The sequence below is a fragment of the Seriola dumerili genome, unplaced genomic scaffold, assembly GCF_002260705.1.
Source record: "Seriola dumerili isolate Sdu_G_001 unplaced genomic scaffold, Sdu_1.0 BDQW01000035.1, whole genome shotgun sequence".
In the NCBI taxonomy this organism is placed as follows: Eukaryota; Metazoa; Chordata; class Actinopteri; order Carangiformes; family Carangidae; genus Seriola; species Seriola dumerili.
Window position 1 is genome coordinate 3,086,566 of NW_019174290.1, and position 15,429 is coordinate 3,101,994.

A 15,429-nucleotide genomic window follows, 5' to 3' on the forward strand; every position below is an offset into this window, starting at 1 on the left:
CTTTTGTGCATTCTCTCCAATTATCTGAATTTCTTCAATTATTCTTTAGTAATTCCTGTACGCAAACTGTGCATGACTGTTCTTGGTTCATTACATTGAAAAACTGCTGTTTTAGGTGTTCTTATGCTATAATCCTTTTTGCCCTAGCGTGGTGATCTGAAGAGCCAGATTTGATTGACAACGTACAGATAAACATGACACTGAGGCTGCGACCGACATCCTCAAGGCTTTTCTGAGGATCAACCAGATCCTGTCAAATGTATACATGTGGATGTGGTGGGTCTGCAATTATGAAAACTCAGAAGCGTTGAGTAAACAAAAGTCCCTCCGTTGGCCACAGTTTATCTGGAAAGGAACACTGATGAAAAAACAGGATGAGGCAGAACAAGTCTACTTGAAAAAACATTCTGCAAATCATTGTAAATTCTCATTTGGCCATGTAATGAGCTTTTTGTGTCCCATCTGTGACACTGTCTGTATCTTTTCTGCTGTAGCCCATTGTCAACAACAAGCCAGAGGTAGTATAGGGCTTCACCGTGATTCATGTTTCTTTGCTGACCCCTGGATGTGACTTTCCAAACAAGCTACAACCACAAAACCTCAACAAAAGAGACACTTAAAGAAAAGAAACTTTTATTTTCCCAAAGCGGTTACACAACTTTCTGGATCCTTTTTAACTCAACATTTGTTAATGTTTCATTATTACAAAAGGTAGAGATCAACTAGTACATACTAGTACTAGCATATCATTCTGTAGGTCTTCAGGAAAAAAAAAAAAAAAAAAAAAAAAAAAAAAAAAATCAAAAGCCAAATGGCTGCATTGGTCATAAACTACATACTCGTGGTAAAATAGAGAAAATTACAAATATATATCCACCTATTTCAGGGAAACAATAGATTGTTGTACAAGATTCACACTCTCAAACTGCTACAGTGAGCCATAGGAAAAGTACAAATCAACAAAGTGAGGACATGAGAGCTGGTTAGAAATACCAGAGCACAGAAGCCCCCCTTTGAAAAAAATACTTTTATATAGCCCAGTGACGGAAACTGTTAGCAGCTCAGGTAAAGAATGCTGGTCTTTTAAATTTACAAAAGACAAAAAGTTTCTCAAGTTAATTGTATTTTGGTTCACACCTTACATATCATACAGTTCTTACAGTTCTTTTTGTAATTAGTCTGAAATGCATAAATGTGCATATGTGCAATATGGATAAATACCTTTGAGAACAGCATGTCTTCAAATAGATTTACACTTTCTGAAGTTGATGGAGCTTTTTTTTCCTTTCAAACACAGCTATCATTTGTGTTGTATAGAGTGTTTAGATGTGATATAGGCTATCTGTCTATATCCCTGGAGTGTGTGTTTGTGTGTGTTCGTGCATGTGCTTGGTCCTTTCTCTTCCATTGAGAGTTGGTCCCGAAAACTGGTAGTGTTTCCAATAATAAGACCAGTTAGCATGAAGGGGAAAGACAGGAGCAAATTTGTGAAATCAAGGCACATTTAGTCGCATAAGGCTGCTCCTTCATCTTCTCTGGAATTTAAGAGAATCGACACACTCATTCAGTCATGTGCCATGGATTTGGACAAAATAGGGAAATGCTAAAAAAAAAAAAAAAACCAGACGGTAAATATTGATTAAAAAGCATGATGTCAACATAATCGTATCATAATGTGGCATTTGTTGTGAACAGCCATCACTATGAATTTTAAATCTGTTTTAAAAAGGACCAGTTTGACATTTTGGGAAATACTTGTTTGTTTTCTTTCTCAGAGTTATATGAAAAGATCCAAACCATACACCATACTCTCATGTCTGTCTGTTTAATATGAGGCTAGAGCCAGCAGCTCTTAGCTTAGCTTAGCATAAAGACTAGAAACAGGGGGATATTGCTTGCCTGGCTTTGTCCTAAGGTACTCAACCTCCCCATAAAACCTCAACTTGATTTTTTTTTTTACACTTTGGTTTTTATATTAGCGACATTTACAGGTGTTGGCAGGGAGAACTTTTTACTGTCAGACAGAGCAAGGCTAGCTGTGTCCCCTTGTTTCTGGTCTTTATGCTAAGCTAACCTAAACAGCTGCTAGCTATAATCAAATTGACAGATAGGAGAGTGGTGTTGCTCTTTTCATTAAACTCTCAAGAAAGCAATTAAAAATATTTCCCAAAATGTCGAAAACACTACTTTAATTAGAGTTTGCTGGTAAAAGTGATCAATTAGCATTTGCATGATTCAGAAACCTGAAAGCAATTTTGCCCCATTCATCACAGCAGGTGTCAAGTCAAATCCTCAAAGAGTATAAGTCGAAAAAGAATCTTCCTGATTAGACTTTCATAAAGCATTCATCCTCATCTCAGTCAGCTCATAAGAGTGATGTCAATAATGTGAGTGAAATGGCAGTCGTTTTGATCCCAGACGCTGCCCTTACACAGCCAGCATGTCCACCGTGCTGGGATACAACATTCATATGCTGGAATACAAAAGGCCATTTACAGTTTCCAAATGTGTTTACTGCAGCAACTCCTGTTCAACATTTTCGTCAAACAGTATAAAAGTGCGTTTCCTATGATTTGAAATAACTGCAAAAATGAATAGCATTCTTTAAGCTCAAGAGTAAAACAGATTCTGGGTTTTTTTTTTTTTCTTCCTTTTACCGCATTTCGTTAAAAGATTTACAATTCAGAGATTTCGAAAGGCAGTGACTGAAGAGTTGATGTGAGAAGAGGGTTTCCTGTAGTATTTTGTAGAATTTGACATCTCCTGTCAAAACCCCAAACTGTGCCACTATGGCTCTGAAAGGAGTGATTAGTGCTCTTCCAGCCAAGATGGACTGTCCCCACCTGGCATTTTCAACTTGATGTGGAACTGCTTGAGTGTCTGTTCCAGCTGCTGTTGGTTTCCAGCGTAGTATGCAGCTATGGCATTGTGGAACAGGATCAGCTGGTTATGCAATACCTTCACCTGATTGGGAGAAGAAGAGAAGAGGGAAAAAAAAAAAAAGAAAAAAAAGAGACGATGAGCACATTGAACCTGATTGCTGATAAGATGGCGCAGGTATGTAGAGCAGAGCTACACTCTAGATGACCTTGTTCTCCTCCAGGAACTTCAGCTTGACAGAAACATCGTTGCGCATCCTCTCGTACTTCTCACGGTGGATCTGGAACTGCTGCTGGGACAGCTCGATCTTGGGCATGGTGGTGGCGTCACGTGGCCCCAGATTCAACTCCTCCAAATCTGTGCGGTATGCATCATATTCCACCCTTGGGATGAGACATTATTTAAACACCATCAGAACTGTATAACGTGTGTGTATGCATCACAATATGCAAGGACACGCACATTGCAGTACATTACTAAGGGCAAGGTTACCAGAAATGAACCAATGACAAGAGTAACCCCTGAACCCCAGCTCCGGTCCACAAGTTACATTTAATCAACAAAAGGAGACATTTATCACCTGGCTCTGCTGTTCCTCTCTATGTTACGGAGCATTTTAGCACCTTTCAGCTCATTGGTTTGGTTTTACGGCCTGCAATTTTACTGCTGTTGTTCAGTGTCATGGCTCTCATCGGCGTGATTAGTCATCATGTAACTAGTAAAAACATTTTGAGCATGGAGCATTTGGAAGTTAAAGAGCCAGATATTTTTCTGGTGGAGACCAAAGTGAATACTGAACTTATTTTAATCAGGTGGAGAAAAACACTAACATGTAAACATGCTTGCAAAGTTTAAGTTTGACAGGTAAGGTTATTCAACCCAGCACCAAGCACTGACCAAAACATCCAGACAGGATAAAAATGTTTTCTCCAACTATTTGTATAGATTTTGTGGATTGGAGCTGGTGCACAGGCAGAACAAACATATTTTTTACCTGGCTATTTCATACTGTTTGATATTAATCATGGTGTCTTCGATTGTTTTGTCCACAAGTGTGTTCACACTGGAGATGAAGAAGTTGATGGCACCCAGCAGTGTCTCTCCATTTTTGGACAAAAGCTTTTGGGTGTCAGCGTTGTAACCAAACTCCTCCTGAAGAACACAATTGAACACACATACAGGAGTATTAGTGGTTACCGAAACTGTATGAGTGAATTTTGTTAGTACCACCCTTACAGATTAACCCGTGGGGAGGCCAATATTTCCACAGATTGAGCCGACCTACATGTAAAATAAATATCCAGTTAGAATAACAATTCAAACAACAAAGATACAGTACTACATATAGTATATGTATCACTGTCATGTGATGCTTCATTAAAATCAAAATGCACAGTAACAATAAACAGCGATAATAAGCAGTGATCTATGGTAGCTAGTCCTAGTAGCTTCTAGGAAAACAAAACTGTCCAGCACATGGCCCACAAGTCAATGCATATGCTTCACATTCTCTCAGACTCTCTGCTGGGACAATAAGTAACTAAGTTACACGACGATGATTGACTGTTCACTGTGTTCTACCTAATCTGATTTATTTCAATGTATCTAAATATATGGACTCACATGGAGTTCTGGCGACTTGAGGCTGAGGTCGGCGAAAGCGTCGCCCAGCTGCCTCTGCGTCTGCATCATCTGGGACAGCTGACTGGCCAGCGTCTGAGCCAGCTTTATCACATTCTGGTACTTTCTCTTGTTGTCACGCAGGACTTCAATTTGAGCCTCCAGCTCCAGGTCCACGGTCCTCGAGCCCCGACCCAGCTTCTCTGACAGGATCTGCCTGGTACACTGCAGTGGAAATCAGGCTTATTAACGAACAAACTTGTAAGAGGCAAACTGCATTTTAAAATACTATGGATGACTGTGGGGAGTTTGTGCTTTTATCAAGAGAGAAAGAGGAAATGGATTCTGAAAGAGAAAATTAAAAGGGAGTGGAGCCAAACAACAAAGTCTAAAGCAAGAAAAGTTATCAGTTATTGTAGTTGTCAGTTTGGGGTATAGTTCACATTTTCTGCCAACATCCTAATTAACTGAGAGAAGACAAAGAGTGATGCAAAGGCTGAGAGATGTAGCAGACAGGACATGAAAATAAATGAAGGACAGAGAGGATTACTTTATATGTGTTGATGCTCCACTTTCTCACGAGGTCCAGTTTTTCCATGGCTGGGTTCTTTAAGTCATCTGAAAGGACCAACGCTCCACTGTTTGGCTGTGCTTTCATTTCGCCTGGACAATTAAAAGTCATTCACTTAGTGAGTGATTAAGTTATTGGCTTTGCAGGCTAGAAAGCTATGGTGAAAATTAAGAAGGTACATTTCAAGTGTTATAATTATCAAACAGTGTAATTAGATTGTCGTGAAGACACTGAAACTTCAACAAAAACCACATGCTGAATTAAAAGGCATTAGAGGACACTGATGACATCAATGATTATTCAGTTCAAAATGAAAATACAATTAGTCATGATTAACCCCCCTAACAATCACAGTAAAAGTGATGAATAGTGCTTCATTGTGTTTTGGGCACAGAAAGGAAATACTGAAAGATATCCCAAAAAACAGACAAAATGTACAAGTCAAAAATAGATCTGACTACATCAATAAATAATATTGTTAAATAATTAGAATGTAGTGTAAAAAGATATGGCGCTATATACTTTTAGCCGAAAAGCTAATGCTAATAAAGTAGCTAGCTAACTACCTTTCATCTTCAGGTGTGTGTTTCTTGTCTTCATTGAGTTGGACCAGATTTAAAATTCGTCATGGATTTTAATTTCCCTTTTCTCATAATGACAAGCTAGCTAAACTAAAAACTTAGCCATAGCTTGCTAACTTTGTTAGCATTTGCTTGTTAAAATTATACACTCTGTAATAGCTAAAGCTTAAATGTTTGACATTATGTACATTGTAGCTTTATAAAGATTGGTAGCTTCAGTGAACTAACATTAACTGAATGCTCACTGTTTAGTGACCACAGTTTACACTTAAGGTTTGTGTTATGGTGGTAAAAATAAATAAATTAAAACATTTTTTTTACCTAAAGGCAAATTTATATTTATTTTCACACTGCATAGTAATTATTTGACTAACAATAGTATTCATTCACATACATTTCTCTTGCCTTACATTTACTACATTTTGTCAGTTTTGGGGCTCCACAGAGTGAGACTATGGGTGCCAACTTTTGCAAGGACAAAGGTTGCAAGCAGGGAAACCCACTGAGATTAAATGTGAAAGCAGTTTTCTTTCAGGAGAAGCAAATGCTTTAGGCATCAAGACATTGCATCAGATCTAGAAATCTTGAGCTCTAGATCTTAGGAAAATGACCCTAAAGGACTATATAAACACTTAGCCACTGCAAAGCATAAAACTACATCAGTTAGCCCGGACTTATGCAAAGGCAAAGTTTGGAGAGCCAATAAACAAGAAAGGAGAAGAAGAAAGGTTTGATTCTGAATGGAGCACAGCCTGTGGGAACAAGGAGAGGGTAAGAAACTGATGAAAACCAAGAAGGGTACAGTAGATTGTGGTTAATTTAGTGTGCAAATGGTGATGATTCAGTATCATCTTGTTCATGCTCCATCGCTGCGGGTACCTTTCTCAGCCTGACTATCGCTGGAAGAGCGCGCCAGGCGGCTAGCAACAGCCGAGCTGGGAGCTACAGGTGCCACGGGAGACGTGGGCAGGCTTGCTGACCCTGGGAGATATTCAGAGTTATGGTTCGTTAGTATGTCATGCTCCCACCTACACAAGTAAGGGGAATTTCTCATTGATGTTGATTTCCTGTGTGTTTTTTTTTTTTTTTTTTTTAAATTACGCTGGCTGTCCCCATGTTGCAGGATGAATGTTTTAATGAACAAAAGCCTACCTCATCCAGTGTAAATAACACGGAAAATAGCCATGGCAACATTGTGGTAAACGGGCTACAACAGCTTGCTGCTCTATGGGGAGATTTTTATTTGCATTTGTAACAAGGGTGTGATGATGAAAAGGAAAGGAGGGTTACAACCTGGAGATCAGAAGAAACTCATTAAATTCAATTGGATGTCCACCTTTACAAATTCAAATGTCTGCCTTTCAAATTTCACAGAGATTAAAAAACCAAAAGTGCAGCCACTGGAGATAAAGACGGTTTGTAAATACAGAATGCTGCAACACAATCAAATGATGTATGAAGCTGACAAGGTCTGAGATTGAGTTTTTGACATGCTGCTGCATCACAAAACTCAGAGTTGAGGATTGGAGTGTTTACCTTTGTATGGTCCTGATTCAATGATGCCCTCTGTTGTTGAAGCAAAGTTGCTGGAGGTGACACAGGACTCTGAGAGGTTCAGGGCTCCAGGGCCACTGGGGTAAGCGTCCTGTGGAAACATTCAAACAGGGTTTAGTGGTTCCCTGCAGACAGGCAGCAATTGCATGTAGAAGGTTTGGTGTACTTTCTGTATTTGTGTTGGTGGTTCGTGGTTGAGGTATCTAACCTTGGTTGAGATATTCAAGCTACTGTTTGGGTAAACAATTCCTGAACCTACTTCACGATTAAAGCCATTTTATTGTAAATCAGGTGAAAGACATGTTAACATAAACATGCTCTTCACATACCTGGTTTTTGCTGTCTGGTAAGTTCTACTCATTATTCAGAGAAAATATACTAAATTTAAAATCGAGTCATAAGTGTGATTGTGGGGGCTGCAATTATATCATTATGAATTGTGGATTGGGAAAAATGATTGATTGTACAGAAGCAAACATTTACTCTAATGATTGAGTGAAAGAAGAAAAGTTAACTCATGGCAAACCTAAATTAGTGAACTGCAGCTATGTGGTTCATAGTGACACAAATAATCAATGTGAGACAAAAAAATAGGTCAATATACAGTTAAGTCCCTCGGGGCAATTCGTAAATTCCCGTCTGAACTCATTTGATCAAAATTAAACATTTTAAATCCGCCTACATGCTTGTGGCTCCTGTGTCTTCTCTGCCACAGATTGTCAGTGTGACAGTGAGACATTTGGGATAAACATCTGGAAGCTCTGCCAGCTCAGTCAGATTGATGGGAAAGAGAGAAGGTGTTCTGAGGTCTCCTTCGAAATGACTTCTCATTGGAACGATCTCACCTTGAATGTCTGAGCACACCGCTGCTACACAGAATGAAACCTGTTTTGTAGATCTGTAACAATTTGTCTATTATTCAATTGCCACAAATTAATATGCAACTATTTAAAATATTAAATTAAATATTTTTCAAGCACAAATGTCAACAATTTCCTGGTTCTGAAATTTCAAGATTTTACACTTTTCTTTACCATATCACAGTAAACTGAATATCTGAGTTATGAACTGTTGTTCAAAGTAAAACAAGCAACCTGACTACATCTCCTTACGCCCCACTACTGCATACATTTCTAAAGAAACCAATTTTGAAAATTTGGTTGCACCGTTCATTTTTATCCATGAGTAGAGTGGATATCACAGACACAGGTATCATAACATCAGGTAGTGGTGCTGTTAAAGACATCATCATTTTGAGGACCTATTTGAGCTTTTGTTATGGAAGCCAGTACTTATATTGTCTATGACAGTAATATAGTTTTGAGGTGCTGTTCTCATAAGTCTCTAAATAAACTCTTACCCTCTGAAAAACTGTCTCAGGGCTCTGATCCAGGTCTCCATTGCTGGTGACTGGAATCTCAGCGGCTGAGCTTCTATGAAACTCCTCAGCCATTGTGCTTTCCTATAATGACGAAGGTGAAATGAAGAAGATTATTGCTCAAAGTATCCTCTGACAACATCAAAGAGAGGGACCACCTCTGAGACACAATAGCTGTGGACTGCCATCTTGTGGACACTGACACAGTGGATACTAGATTGAAATTGGATTCAGTGCTGATAATTATAGATACACAGTGGAGTCACAGTGATGACACGACAATATGTTAACAAGATGCACAATATTAAGTCCGACTGTAAATTGATCATTGAACAATCAATATCCTACAAAAGGTAAAAAAAAACAGGAACATAATTTGAAGATATGACTCACATTAGAAAACAGTTTAATGCAATGAAACAATGAAGAGTTTGATTATTTAACATTATACCTGTAATTACCGTATACGGATAAAAAAAGATTATGGCACTGGTATCTAAATTGTCCAATCCCAAACCCATCCTCTTTCAACTGTTCCTTTCATTCGTTTGCAGGAGAGGATGACGAGCTTTGAGAGCTTTATGTCAGTTATGTTGCAGCATTACAGTATTTCCCATGTAATGAAGTTCTTGTGCAATACCTGGCATAAACTTTCAACACTCCTCTAGTTTACCACACTGTTTCATTACTAAATACAGCACGTTTCAAGTTTTAGTATGTTAGCAAGATCATGTCACCATTCTCACCCTTTGCATACATTACTTCCTGTTTTAGTATTGTAGTGTTTAGTATTTAACACACATTATCTTATATTAAGTGAGCCATAACAGTTTAGTGCATAAGGCCACACACATGACGCTATGGAAAAAGCATCTGCTAACATCTGCTGCTCTCCATAGCAATGGTTTGGGCAGACAATATCTGGTTTGTTACTGCCATATTCAAGTCAGTAATTCCTAGCAAATACAAAGCTTCATGTTAATGCTACAGGAGCTCACATGGGACAAGAGTCTACTTAACCTTGAATATAATTAACAATCATATGGAAAAAGACCTGTTATAATACGTGGATCATGGTCCCTGTAGATTAAAATGACACAGTGACTCATTGGCTAGCTTAGCTACACATTAACATGTTGGCTCCTAGCAAGCCACAGGGTGGAGACAACAGTTTGTGGCCTCATGAGTTTTGTTTAGGCTATAATAAACTGGCTGCCCGTTGCTGCATGCTGAAGATACAGCTGTGCTAGTTTTAGTACATTTTTTCAGATCTAATCACTGTGGACTTGGGAACTAGGGCAGTAACCTAACAATTATACAGCTGTGTGTGCAAGCCTTGGAAGGCCTAACAATCTTCAGCTGGTTAATGTTCATTAACCACATCTGGCAAAGACGGTACTACTGCATTTATTTTATTTCAATAATCAACAAATCTTAATTTACATATTTGAGCACGATTCTTCACCTATGGACTTCAACCAGTGTGTAAATAATGCAAATAGCTGCCAGATCACCAGGTAACAAGATCTTGGTCTAGTCTAAACTGAATGACTGGTTTTACTGTGTTAGCAAAAAGGTGAGTTTAAATCATGGGTTTATATTCATAACACTTACTTCAATATGTTAAAGCATGCAGGTTTACTTACTTCATTTAGTAAATTATATCTTTAATGACCACAAGGTACAACTCCTCACAGTACTGTAAACACAGTAAACATCTGATTCTAGTGCAGGCTATGAATGAATAAAATAGTTCTAGTGCACAAACTGCACAAACAGTTGGAAATGTGAGGATTTCTGTAGTAGTATGCAACCCTAAAATGACAGGCAGCGTCACCCCCAAGTACAGAAATGCATAAACTGATAGAAACCATACATATATTAATAGCATGATACAGTATTTATAAGCTGATAGCTTCTTAAAAACAAGTTAAATGAAGAAGCATTACTTAAAATATTTGTGAAGTGGATCAACTGATTGATAATACATTACACTAATGCTTTACAAATACATTTAAAAAGGGTTAGAACTGGTCTCAGAGGAGAAGACTAGATGTAAAGAGTTGAGAGCTGAGTTTTGTATTTTTTGGATGTTTTCCTCTCTGGGAGTCAAAACATGTCTCTTTAAAACCAGAGTCCATAAGCAAAGATTTCTGATATGGCCAACCCGAATATAACATATTACAAAAAGACCAAAGTCGAGCTCTATAAAACGACAACGATTGAGTGTTGTCATGTAACAGACACATAAATACTTAAACGCCATATGACGCCAGCATGCAGGCAGGCAGCACAGACACTGCTAAGCTTGTCTCACCAACTACTGCAGATAAGACAGACTCCTGCCTGATAGTCCTCTCTGACACCAAGTTTAAACAGGCCGTCTGGCAGAGGCACATATCTGATTACATGCTTTTGAAAAAATAAGTAAATACAAACAGACTGTAACAAAATTTGCTGAACAGCATTGTTTTGCCTACATCTGTTTAGCTGCAGCTATACCATATCTATCCATGAATCTGGATTTAAGAGTCTTCTTGATCAGCAAAACATATTGGAACTAATTCAACAATGGCTCCACAGATGATCAGGGGTCTCTGAGCCAAAATGATCCCACCCACCATCTGCAAACATTTTGCAGGAAAGCTTGCTAATAGTGTCAGCCTAGTGGAGCAGGGATAGTAGTTAAGTGGTTGCGAATTAATCAGGCATATGAAGAGGGGGAAAGGTTTGGAGTGCCATGGTTTGTCGTTGCCTACAGTTCAGTATCCTGGATACAAGCAAACCTGACGTGGGAGAGAGGGATGGATAACAACAATGAGCTAATTGTACAATTAGCTGCGTCAGCCAAAGAGGAAAGAATCCTCTCTTGCCTCTCAAACTACGGAAGAGTGTGACACAACCATGTTGCACAATGATGGGTTCAAACTGTCTTATAGCAAGACCTGAACATTTTTGATTACAACTGTGCTACATTTATGGTTACTAAATGAAGACTGATTACAAAAAGAAAAAAAAAAAAGGAGTTTTTATTTTAAATTTTTTTGTAATCTGATGTGCAACATTGGCACTGAGCCCACAGTCTTAGGAGTCACACATTCCAGCAACACAAGAAATGTGGGACTGCCTGAGAATGTGCAGCTAGCAATCCAAATCCATCTCACTTACCCAGTCATGTGACTGACAGCATGTAGAAGTCAAGAGCTCTATGTACACCCAACTTACAAACAGGGAAACATGATGAGGAAATGGTACACTTTCACTTACACAAAGTCAATGTCAACAAAAGAAGGCACAAAGGGCTGTAGAGGAGTGTATACCTACTAACAGCTGGAATCAGGAATATTATAACCAACAAATAATGTCTCAATGTCTCAAACATGTCATTACAATACATATATAATACATTCACTGAGCACTTTATTAGGAACACCTGTGCACTTTCTTACTCATGAAATTATCCAATCAGATCAGCCAATCGTATGGCAGCAGTGCAATGTATAAAGTCTTGCAGATAAAGGTCAGGAGCTTCATGTTCACATCAAACATCAGGCTGGAGAAAAATGTGATCTCTGACTTTGACAGTGACATGATTGTTGGTGCCACACGGGCTGGTTTGAGTGCTTCTGAGCAAAAAAACAACAACAAAAAAAAAAAACACCCTGTGAGTAGCAGTTCTGTGGACTCAAACAAACGATGAGAGATGAGAGGGGTCAGGTCAGAGGAGAATGGCCAGACTGGTAGGAGCTGACATAAAGGCTACAGTAACTCAGATAATCCAAAAAGAGAATACCATGTCAGGTTCCACTCGTGTTAGCCAAGAACAGAAATCTGAGGCTGCAGAGGACACAGACTCACCACAACTGGACAGTTGAGGACTGGAAAAATTTAGCCTGGTCTGGTTTCATGAACATGACAGTGAGTTCAGTGAACACCTTTGGCATGTGGTACAACAGGAGACTGGCAGCATGGTTGTGCAGCATAAATCTGTAGAAATAATATGGGCAGTCATGTCAACATGGGCCAGAATCTCAGAGGAAAGTTTCCAGCACCTTGTGGAATCCATGCCACAAATTATTGAGGCCGTTTTAGGAGCAAAGGGAGGTCCTACACAGTATTAGCATGGTGTTCCTAATAAAGTGCTTTTGAATGTATTTTGTATAATAATAAAGATAAAATCACTTTGAGGCAAGCCTGCATTCATATAAGGCAGAAAATTGAGAAAGATTAGTTTATTCCCAAACACATAAGGAGCAGCACACAAACAACCAGCAAGAAAGGCACCAACTGCACCAGGAGCAACAGCTACACAACAGCTATTTCTCTAAGACCTCCAGCAAAGCTGAATGAAATCTGAAACACAACTACAAACACAAAAGGAAGAAACAAACACAATCACTTTATGGCTATGACTCCGGTCAGGTCAGGTGATTATTTCAGATAATGCTTCACATCAAAAGTCAATGTAGTAATAAACTGATTAAATAAGAAAGAGACCGCCACCACCAGAGCAAATCAAGCTCAAATCAGCAACACGAACAGATGCAGTAAGGAAGTGCTAGAAGATTGGCTAGAAGGCCAGCGCTGGAAGATTTAATGACCAAAGCGAAGGTAAATATCACCTTTGTTTCAGTGTGAGAATCTCCACTTTCCACTGGTGTTTCAGCTGTTTCAACATGATGATTTGTCTCGTGTCCCCCTTTGTCTACACTGCCAGACATGTCTGCAGCGTCACCATCCCTGCGCATCACCACGCTCTCCCTCTGATTGCCCTTATCCTCCTCCTGAACATCCTTGTCACTGTTTTCTGCATTTTCTTCATCACTGTCAATATCAATGTCATAGAGCTCCTCATCTGTGTAATCTCTTCCCCTGCCGTTGTCTACACTCTCCTGTTTCACATTCTCACTCAAACTCTCCTCTGCTTTGTCAGAATCCTCACAATCCATCTGAGGGTCCTCGGTTGAGGTCCTCTCCGATTCAGCCTCATGACTAACTTCAGACATACCTGAAAACAGATAAATAGAGGGGTAATGAATAGGTCCTATCAAGCTGGCTGATTCTTATGGTACACTTCTACCCAAGCCCCTGTTTTTGTATGTATGTGAATCATTACATTCAAGAGCTAAGCATCTGTTTTTCTGTAGGATAAATCCCTGTTTAACAACACTTACTGCTGTTTAGGAGGGATTTCAGGAATCCTCCAAGACTTTTCAAGGCATATGGATGAAAACAAATGTTGTAATACTGTTTGACAAAAAAGACCCAGACACACATACATAAAGTATATAAGAACTGTACACCCATTCATATATGCATACAAAAAAAAAAGATGGGCAAATAACATTTTGGTTTATTTCCTACACATCCAGTAAACTTTTATAGATCATTTCAGGATAATGCATGAGTAGCTCAAGCTGAGGCTATAGCACTAACCCTTGTATCTGCAAGGCAGTTAAGTGGCTGTGAAAAATAAATGGATTTAAAAGAATGTAAAGAAGCTGCTAGTTAAACTACATACCAACTAGAAATCACAAATCTTTATTACAAATATGTCTGAGAAGAATACTGCTGGCAGTACATGGGGTTTTTATCAGTTTTTAAAGCACCTTGACTTGCTTTCTTATATGTCTGTGCTTTGTAAATATACTGTATATTGCTTGATGATCTCAAGCTTTTATCAATGGAAATATATAGACAGGTGAATATCAACGGTCACTTGAAACATTAGAGCAATCCTTGCCTTTGATATAGATTAACAGATGTGAGCTGACTGCAGGCAAGGCAACGTTTAGGTGTGTATTTTCAGCTCACTGAAGGAAATTATGACCCATTTAAGTCGTGGTTACCCAGTTAAGTTTGGCACCCTGTTGACATTACATAAGAAACAAGGTGGAGGCTAAAGATTACAGCTGTTGTCACGATGCTTGCTCTGTATCTCTCTGTAATATCACACACCGGAACTGGCTCTTAGGTTTAGCAAGGTGAATTACCTGTTGCTGCACAGTCACGTGACTTAAGAGGGCATCCAAAAGTGATAAAAATACCTTTTAATTCTGGACACATTATTATAATACTGTTGTTAAGTTGCGTGATTAAGGATAAAGCCATAGACGGTGTTTGAAAAGCAAACAATCAGCAAATATTTCCGTGGCTTCACCTCCCAGTTAGTTAGCATTAGGCTGACCACTAATTTGAGTTAACGTGACTTCATCAGACCCGTTGACGTGTTGTTAGCTAACATTAACGTAGCTAAACAACAGATAACACAGATGACGAACTAATGGAAAACTTCAATAAACGACTTTAAATTGTTACAGTTTTCTTACCATTTCGCTAGATATGCAACTGAACGCCATACAGGAATGGCGATGATGAAAACTTTTGTTAACATTACCTTTCTGCGGCCGTGGCTAACTATTTAGCTGTGGGCTGTTAGCCGTTGTAGTAGTACACTTAAATCCTCCTCGGTGCTCCGTGCCGTGCCGCACTGGACGTTTTCTTAAAAGGTTGTGCGGCTGCTGTTAATACAAACGCACACAGATATACTACCAGCTTCTCATCAGTCCTTGGCTCTCCACTACCTCACTAGACTTGATGATTGAACCCCGGAAAGACTGAACCACTGTGCGGGCCCTCGGCTGTCATCTGAAGCAGACCACATCAATTGCTGAATGCGCTCTCCCCCTGCTGTTAAATTATGGTGTCTGCACTCTGTGCCTAAGGTATAAAATACGTTTTTTTTAACGATTTGAGTGACCGAGTAAATACTTATGTGAAAACGTGGCAATGAACGAATCAATAAGCGGTTCAAGCATTCATCATTAATGTTTATCCCAGCTTAT

At 39.1% G+C, this 15,429-nt stretch overlaps 1 protein-coding gene across 3 annotated transcripts; it reads right to left on the bottom strand.

The window, feature by feature from the left end:
* Positions 1–616: 616 nt before the first annotated feature.
* On the bottom strand, positions 617–15,232 carry arfip1 (ADP ribosylation factor interacting protein 1). Of its 3 annotated transcripts, XM_022738220.1 has the most exons (10): positions 14,982–15,232; positions 13,207–13,592; positions 8,567–8,668; positions 7,189–7,297; positions 6,532–6,633; positions 5,051–5,163; positions 4,504–4,725; positions 3,875–4,032; positions 3,089–3,263; positions 617–2,964 (listed from the first exon to the last, which is right to left on the bottom strand). In XM_022738220.1, exons 2-10 carry the CDS (start codon positions 13,588–13,590, stop codon positions 2,809–2,811), a joined length of 1,521 nt encoding a protein of 506 aa, XP_022593941.1. In that variant the 5' UTR covers positions 13,591–13,592; positions 14,982–15,232; the 3' UTR covers positions 617–2,808. The 3 variants fall into 3 exon arrangements, with proteins under 3 accessions (XP_022593941.1, XP_022593944.1, XP_022593943.1); XM_022738223.1 differs by lacking the exon at positions 13,207–13,592; XM_022738222.1 differs by lacking the exon at positions 6,532–6,633.
* Between the last annotated feature and the right edge of the window lie 197 nt (positions 15,233–15,429).

Coding starts and splice junctions, on each gene's coding strand:
- arfip1 (XM_022738220.1), bottom strand. CDS start 13,590: ATGTCTGAAGTTAGTCATGAGGCTGAATCGGAGAGGACCTCAACCGAG. Junction 6,634..7,188: donor TGAATCAGGACCATACAAAG/GTAAACACTCCA, acceptor AATATCTCCCAG/GGTCAGCAAGCCTGCCCACG. Junction 4,033..4,503: donor TCAAGTCGCCAGAACTCCAT/GTGAGTCCATAT, acceptor TGTGTTCTTCAG/GAGGAGTTTGGTTACAACGC.